General features: G+C 32.9%; 1 protein-coding gene across 2 annotated transcripts in view; it reads right to left on the bottom strand.

The window, feature by feature from the left end:
• Window positions 1-930: 930 nt before the first annotated feature.
• The window catches only part of shcbp1 (SHC SH2-domain binding protein 1), a 39,858-nt gene continuing 30,937 nt past the window's right edge, over window positions 931-9,851 (bottom strand). For both annotated transcript variants that reach the window (XM_062024182.1, XM_062024183.1), the window contains exons 12-13: window positions 1,990-2,134; window positions 931-1,925 (exon numbers count right to left, since the gene is read on the bottom strand). In XM_062024182.1, coding sequence (XP_061880166.1) covers window positions 1,729-1,925; window positions 1,990-2,134 — 342 coding nt within the window. In that variant the 3' untranslated portion in view covers window positions 931-1,728. The remainder of the gene's footprint in view (window positions 1,926-1,989; window positions 2,135-9,851) is intronic.

The following is a 9,851-nucleotide window of genomic DNA, read 5'->3' as shown; positions in this document are numbered from 1 at the left end:
GGTTTTAGTACGTAGGAGGAAGACGATGACACAATGATTAAAGACTGACTTTTCATATACCGGTAGGCTGGTTATTTTGATAACGTACATGCGAGCACTTTGTATTACTTTGCACCGTTGTATTATTTGTACTCTGCACGAATGCTGTTCGCCATGTCAAAGATGTGAAAGTTTGATTGAATGATTGAAAGATTTATTGTTAATAAATGGGACGCTTTGCGTTCCCAAACAGTCATCTCTGTCCCGACAATCCCCTCCGTGGTAGCAGGAACCCCTATATACTACGGTAATTACACAGCAAAACCCTGCGGCTTATAGTCGGGTGCGGCTTATATATGGAGCAATCTGTATTTTCCCCTAAATTTAGCTGGTGCGGCTTATAGTCAGGTGCGGCTTATAGTCCGGAAATTACGGTACATTTTTGTCAAAAGACAACGACTAAAATTAAATTAATTGAACACATAAGGTCAGGAGTTACCTGCGCAGGCAAGAGAAGGAGCAAAGTGTGCCTGGACAGCCGAGAAGAGACGCTGGGGAAAATCAAGTCATTTGTGAACGAACAGAGGAGAAACTGTAACTTAAGTATCCATCTCATCACGCTAGTATCCATTCGATATCAATACCCACCCTGGCTGCTGTCGGTATCGACACAAACATGACATGGCTCGTATAAAAGAACAGTTTCGATGACAAAAAGCAACAATCTACTGTGAGCAAAATATTGCTATGAAGGTGAACTTATTATATTGTTATATTGTATTGGTAAACCTATTTTTGTAATATATTGTTAAAATGGTGACAATTATTGTTATATCATATAGTTAAATTATTGTTATACTCAATGAAAATGTTTTTGGTAGTGAAAAAAAGGGGAAAATGTTGGTATTTGTGATCCAGGACAAACAACTCTTGACAAAGGTGTTGTGTAACTTAAGATTTAATTTGACATAAAGTAAGGCACCATTTTGCACTTAATAGAGGAACAATAAATACATATACATGGGTCAATCAAATAGTTGATCATCATTTGTTTCGAAGAACTTGAGAGAGGCTATTAAAAAGTTATTTTTTTGTTTAGATTGAGCTGATTGTCTGCCTTCAGGCAGCAAGGCACTAAGTGGTGTTACTGCATACCGAGTCCCCAAAACATGCAGTAAAAGAAACTGTCACCACGTGATGCATTCTGTTCGGAAAAACAAGTTATGGCCACGAAAAAGAAACAACAAGTGTATGCTATATACCAAATATATATATATATATATATACAGTATATATATATACATACACACATATGTATATATATATATATATATATATATATGTGTGTGTGTGCATATATGTATACATATAAATATATACATATATACACACACATATACATACATATATATATATATGTATACACATATATAAATACATACATATATAAATACATATATGGAACACTGCAGTGTCATGTCCGCATGCGGGTCAGACTGCGTTCACATTAGACATCTCTTTTTTTTTTTTTAAATGTAATGTGAACGACTACGTAAAAAGATCGGATTTGACAAAAAAAACGGACCCTGCAGTGTGAACGTAGCCTTAAACACAAAATATAGTTTCTATACGAAAATGCAGACTTGACACTTTCTTTAAAGACATGTTGTCTTTCATCGACTTTGGGGTGACAGGCGTCTAAAAAGTCCAAATAGAACTGCAAATTAAAATTTTATTTCTGCAGATTTCTTAGTATAAAAAGGTGCCAAAGTCGGCGACACCGTTACGTCGGAACAGGTTTCCCTGGTTGGAGACGAATACCTTGTGGGCGATCAGGTCGAGGCTGTGCTTGCTGACGCTGGGCTGTGATTGGCTGTGAGGGTTCTTCTCGGGCCACTTGGCTGGAGCGTCAGAGCTGCCGGTCGTCTGGCTTGTTGTGGGAACATCTGGAAGAGGAAGACATTTGATGTGACACCTGATCTGAGGTCGGTAGGACGGCCAGCGCTTTACCTTCAGGGACATGCGTGTCGACGGTCGCGTTGCTGCTTTGACTGGGCGACGGTTTGACCAGGATCACCCCGTAGCCTTCGTTGTTGTGGATGACATTGTTCTCCATGGTGATGGACGGCATGGCGTTGGCCTCGTCTGCAAAGTCCTAGGGATGGTTCGAGACCGCAAGGATTAGCAAGGGCCTGCACGCGATAGTGCACGTCACCCTTTTTAATTCAGACAAAATCACGGGCGCCACAAAAAACATATTCTGAGTATTAGCAATGTTTAAGCTTCTAACTCGCTATGCGAAGCACAAAGAACATCTAATTCCTGGATGATAACCATTTTTTCTATTCCACCTAATGAGCTGCACAACAAATAGGGGTCTCCCAATCAGACACTGATATCAGATATCTGTTGGATATCAGCACAAATAATACAAGCAGTCCTGCAGAGTGTTTACTTGTATGTGATATCATGTGCGATACAAGTAGTCCTGCAGTGTGTTTACTTGAGTGTGATATCATGTGCGATACAAGCAGTCCTCCAGAGTGTTTACTTGCATGTAATATCATGGGTGATATAAGCAGCCCTGCAGCGTGTTTACTTGAGTGTGATATCATGTGCGATACAAGCAGTCCTGCAGAATGTTTACTTGAGTGTGATATCATGTGCGATACAAGCAGTCCTCCAGAGTGTTTACTTGCATGTAATATCATGGGTGATATAAGCAGTCATGCAGTGTGTTTACTTGTGTGTGATATCATGTGCGATACAAGCAGTCCTCCAGAATGTTTACTTGCATGTAATATCATGGGTGATACAAGCAGCCCTGCAGCGTGTTTACTTGAGTGTGATAGCATGTGCGATACAAGCAGTCCTGCAGAATGTTTACTTGTGTGATATCATGTGCGATACAAGCAGTCCTCCAGAGTGTTTACTTGCATGTAATATCATGGGTGATATAAGCAGTCATGCAGCGTGTTTACTTGTGTGTGATATCGTGTGCGATACAAGCAGTCCTGCAGCCTGTTTACTTGCGTGTGATATAATGTGCGATGCAAGCAGTCCTGCAGAGTGTTTAATTGTGTGACATCATGTGCGATACAAGCAGTCCTGCAGTGTGTTTACTTGTGTGTGATATCGTGTGCGACACAAGCAGTCCTGCAGTGATATCATGTGTGATGCAAGCAGTCCTGCAGCCTGTTTACTTGTGTGTGATATCATGTGCAATACAAGCAGTCCTGCAGAGTGTTTACTTGTGCAAAGGTGGATCGCCAGTTAACATCTAAATGTCTTCTAATAAGCACACAATTTCTTCTATTTTACTTAAGTCATTTATAAAAGTTAAACATGCTAGGCTATACTACTGGGAGCTAGCAGCTACACAACAGCTAAGCACATGTAATAAATATTAAACAATATTGAAGACTAAAATAGGGGTGTCAAAAAATAGATTTTTGAATGAATTGCGATTCTTATTTATAACGATTCTTAATATATCCAAGAAAATCAAAAACGTATGTAAAAAATATATATATACATTATTTATTTTTAGGACTTGTGTGTTTCTTCTCCATCCAAATTAGCAACTGGAATATAGCAGTACTTTATAGTAGTATTTTGTTTCATTTCACTTTGTTGTCTGTGAAGCACTTTGAGTCTGCCTTGTGTATGAAAAGCGCTATACAAATAAAGTTGCCTTGCCTAGTGCCTCTCAATGATCTTCTGTCACGTCCCCTGAGGAAGAGGAACTTTTTTTTTGAGCCCCTCAACGCTCTGCCGCGTCTACAAATACTATCTGTTGTCTATGAATGTGTTGTAAGTACACCTCTGCAATCCTATCCTTACTTAAAACAAACTTTCAATGTACAAAACATCAACCTGTACTTTATTATCAATAACTTTATTAACATGGTTTCTTAATCTGTAACAGAAAAGTTGCGAAGTGCATCAATTTGCCTAAAAAAAAAAAAATGCAATCTTAACTTAAACTATAAACATTTTTTGTATTCCTGCTGTAGGAGCACTTGCATTCAGATGATGAGCTACACCTCCATGTTTAGATAACAGTTTCACGCATTAATAACACAAAATGTGGATTGTTATGATCATGATTATCTTTGATTATCAAATATGTTTGTTCGTGTAATCTGTGATATTTGTACCTGAATAAATGCTTCTGATATTATGTACATTACATGTTGTACAAGTTAATGTTAATTACCTTAACATTCCTTAATTGAGGAATATCAACCAGAAGAGGTTATAAAACAATATACACTTTTTTTTCAATCTGCCAGAAAACATTTATTTAGATAGAAATATTACATGACAAAAAATCCTAGACAAAGCTACTTTTGTTAAGTAGTTGTGTAAAATGTGTGAGGCGCAGCACTTTTGTGAAGCCGGAAGTGTTTGATTGGTTTGACAGGAGATGTTTCGACATTTTTTGACGTTGTGACTCGTAACAAGAATAAATAACATTTAAGACATCCTGCCTCTGTCTTTCCTTTCTGCTGAGCTTTTATTTCATCTTACTAAAAGTTTGTGTAACAATCTACATTTTTATGGTTTTCATGAACTCAACTCACCTTAAAAACGGTATTCTTAAATTTGTGTTGGACATCTTAGATGAAGAGAGCAGTTATGATTTTGGTTTACAGAATAAACAACTAAAAACTAAGATTCTGGGCATTGTTTTCTCTAAACGCATACATTTGTCTAAATATGGCCAGACACGTATTATTGTGTGTTTCCTGTACATCGTCTTGAATAAAATTATCAAAATAGGGTAAATATTGTACATATTACATATAGTTATGAAGGTGTCTGTTAGTACATTATATATATATATACTTGCAGTGTGTATATTGTACATATTGTTATGAAGGTGCCTGTTACTACATTATATATATACTTGCAGTGTGTATATAAAACATTACAAATTGTTATGGTGTTTGTTACTACATTCTATATATACTTTCAGTGTTTACATTGTACATATTACATATTGTTATGAGGATGTCTGTTACTACATTATGTATACTCTTGCAGTGTGTATATTGTACATATTGTAATGAAGGTGTCTGTTACTACAATACAATATATATATATATATATATATATATATATATATATATATATATATATATATATATATATATATATATATACACACACACACACACACACACACACACACACACACATATATATAGCGTATATATATATATATATATATATATATATATATATATATATATATAGCGTATATATATATATATATATACATATATATATATATATATATATATATATATTTATATACTTACAGTGTGTATATTGTACATATTACATATTGTTATGAAGGTATCTGTTACTACATTATGTATATACTTCCAATGTGTATATCAATCAATCAATCAATCAATTACATTTTATATAGCGCTTTTCTCTAGTGACTCAAAGCGCTTTACATAGTGAAACCCAATATCTAAGTTACATTTAAACCAGTGTGGGTGGCACTGGGAGCAGGTGGGTAAAGTGTCTTGCCCAAGGACACAACGGCAGTGACTAGGATGGCGGAAGCGGGGATCGAACCTGCAACCCTCAAGTTGCTGGCACGACCGCTCTACGAACCGAGCTATACCGCCCCGCACTTTCTGGAGGATTTTAGAGAGTATCACAGGAGGACCCTCCATCGGTTGACTCAATGGTATATAAAACATATTACATATTGTTATGAAGGTGTCTGTTACTACATTATATGTATACTTCCAGTGTGTATATAAAACATATTACATATTGTTATGACGGTGTCTGTTTCTACATTATGTACCGTGTATACTTCGTGTGTATATAAAACGTATTACATACTGTTATGAAGGTGTTTGTTACTACATTATATATATACTTGCAGTGTGTATATTGTACATATTACATATTGTTACGTAGGTGTCTGTTACTATATTATATATATACTTCCAGTGTGTATATTGTACATATTGTTATGAAGGTGTCTGTTACTACATTATATATATACAGTACTTGCAGTGTGTATACTGTACATATTACATATTGTTATGAAGGTGTATGTTACTACATTATGTATATACTTCCAGTGTGTATATAAAACATATTACATTTGTTATGAAGGTGTCCGTTACTACATTATATATATACTTGCAGTGTGTATATTGTACATAATACATATTGTTATGAAGGTGTCTGGTACTACATTATGTATATACTTGCAGTGTGTATATTGTACATATTACATATTGTTATGAAGGTGTCTGTTACTACATTATGTATATACTTCCAGTGTGTATATAAAATGTATTACATACTGTTATGAAGGTGTCTGTTACAACATTATATACAGTGGGGCAAAAAAGTATTTAGTCAGCCACCCATTGATTGTCAATGGGTGGCTGACTAAATACTTTTTTGCCCCACTGTATATACTTGCAGTGGGTATATTGTACATATTACATATTGTTATAAAGGTGTCTGTTACTACATTATATATATATCTATATATATATATATATATATATCTATATATATATATATATATATATATATATATATATATATATATATATAGATATATATATATATATATATATATATATATATATATATATATATATATATATATATATATATATATATATATGTATATATATAGATATATATATATATATATATACACTTGCAGTGTGTATATTGTACATATTACATATTGTTATAAAGGTGTCTGTTACTACATTACGTATATACTTCCAGTGTGTATATTGTACATATTACATATTGTTATGAAGGTGTCTGTAACTACATTATATACAGTATATACTTGCAGTGCGTACATTGTACATATTACATATTGTTATAAAGGTGTCTGTTATTACATTATATATATACTTGCAGTGTGTATATGGTACATATTACATATTGTTATGAAGGTGTCTGTTACTACAATATATATATATATATATATATATATATATATATATATATATATATATATATATACTTGCAGAGTGTATACTGTACATATTACATATTGTTATGAAGGTGTCTGTTACTACAATATATATATATATATATATATATATATATATATATATATATATATATATGTATATATATATATATTGTAGTAACAGACACCTTCATAACAATATGTAATATGTACAGTATACACTCTGCAAGTATATATATATATATATATATATATATATATATATATATATATATATATATATATATATATATATTATATATATACCGGTATATATATATATATATATATATATATATATATATATATATATATATATATATACATATATATATATATATATATATATTTACTTGCAGTGTATATTGTACATATTACATATTGTTATGAAGGTGCATGTTACTACATTATATATATACTTGCAATGTGTATAATGTACATATTAAATATTGTTATGAAGGTGTATGTTACCACACACACACACACATATATATATATATATATATATATATATATATATATATATATATATATATATATATATATATATATATATAGTGTAGTAACATACACCTTCATAACAATATTTAATATGTACATTATACAAGGTGTATGTTACTACACACACATATATATATATATATATATATATATATATATATATATATATATATATATATATATATATATATATATATATATATATATATATATAGTGTAGTAACATACACCTTCATAACAATATTTAATATGTACATTATACAAGGTGTATGTTACTACACACATATATATATATATATATATATATATATATATATATATATATATATATATATATATATATATATATATATATAGTGTAGTAACATACACCTTCATAACAATATTTAATATGTACATTATACACATTGCAAGTATATATATAATGTAGTAACATGCACCTTCATAACAATATGTAATATGTACAATATACACTCTGCAAGTAAATATATATATATATATATATATATATATATATATATATATATATATATATATATATTGTAGTAACAGACACCTTCATAAAAATATGTAATATGTACAGTATACACTCTGCAAGTATATATATATATATATATATATATATATATATATATATATATATATATATATATATATATATATATATATAAATAAAGGTCCATAAATATTTGGACATTGACACAATTTTCAGTATTCCAGCTCTGTACAACACCACAATGGATTTGAAATGAAACAATCAGGATGTGCTTTAAGTGCAGACTTTGAGCTTTAATTTGAGGGTATTTACATCCAAATCAGGTGAACGGTGTAGGAATTACAACACATTTTATATGTGCCTTCCACTTTTTAAGGGACCAAAAGTAATTGGAAAACTAATTTAATCATAAATAAAATTGTTACTTTTTAATACTTTGTTGCAAATCCTTTGCAGTCAATGACAGCCTGAAGTGTGGAACCCATAGACCTCACCAGACGCTGGGTTTGGTCCCTTGTGATGCTCTGCCGGGCCTCTGCTGCAGCTGTCTTCACTTCCTGCTTGTTCTTTGGGCATTTTCCCTTCAGTTTTGTTTTCAGCAGGTGAAATTCATGCTCAATGGGATTCAGGTCAGGTGATTGACTTGGCCATTGCAGAACATTCCACTTTTTTGCCTTAAAAAACTATTTGGTTGCTTTCGCAGTATGCTTCGGGTCATTGTCCATCTGCACTGTGAAGCGCCGTCCAATGAGTTTTGAAGCATTTGGCTGAATATGAGCAGATAATATGGCCCGAAACACTTCAGAATTAATTCTGCTGCTTTTGTTAGCTGTCACATCATCAATAAATATAAGAGATCCAGTTCCACTGGCAGCCATGCATGCCACTACCACCACCATGCTTCACTGATGAGGTGCTATGCTTTGGATCTTGAGCAGTTCCTTGCCTTCTCCATACTCTTCTCTTTCCATCGTTCTGGTACAAGTTGATCTTTGTCTCATCTGTCCATAAGATGTTGTTCCAGAACTGCACAGGCTCTTTTACATGTTCCTTGTCAAACTCTAATCTGGCCTTCCTGATTTTGAGGCTCACCAATGGTTTACACCTTGTGATGAAACCTCTGTATTTCCTCTGGTGAAGTCTTCTCTTAATTGTTGACTTGGACACAGATACACCTACTGTATCTCCTGGAGAGTTTTCTTCATCTGGCCAACTGTTGTGAAGGGCTTTTTCTTGACAAGGGAAAGGATTTGTCTGTCATCCACCACACTTGTTTTCCGTGATCTTCCAGGTCTTTTGGTGTTGCTGAGATCAGCAGTGTGTTCTCTCTTTTCAAGAATGTACCAAACAGTTGATTTGGCCACACCTCATGTTTTTGCTATCTCTCTGATGGCTTTGTTTTGATATTTCAGCCTAATGATGGCTTGCTTCACTGATAGTGACAGCTCTTTGGACTTCATATTGAGAGATGACCTCCCCACATTCCAAATTAATATACCACACTTGAAATGACATCTAAGCCTTTTATGTGCTCTTTGTAAATTAAATAAATGAAAAAAAACAAGGGAATAACACACACCTGGCCATGGAACAGCTGAGTAGCCAATTGTCCAATTACTTTTGGTCCCTTAAAAAGTGGAAGGCACATATAAAATGTGTTGTAATTCCTACACCGTTCACCTGATTTGGATGTAATTACCCTCAAATTAAAGCTAAAAGTCTGCACTTAAAGCACATCTTGATTGTTTCATTTCAAATCCATTGTGGTGTAGTACAGAGCTGGAATACTGAAAATTGTGTCAATGTCCAAATATTTATGGACCTAACTGTAACTGTGTATATATACACACTTAA

The sequence above is a fragment of the Entelurus aequoreus genome, linkage group LG17 (genome assembly GCF_033978785.1).
Source record: "Entelurus aequoreus isolate RoL-2023_Sb linkage group LG17, RoL_Eaeq_v1.1, whole genome shotgun sequence".
NCBI classification, from domain to species: Eukaryota; Metazoa; Chordata; class Actinopteri; order Syngnathiformes; family Syngnathidae; genus Entelurus; species Entelurus aequoreus.
Note: the sequence above shows the minus strand (reverse complement) of the source record. Positions and strands in the feature narration are given on the sequence as shown.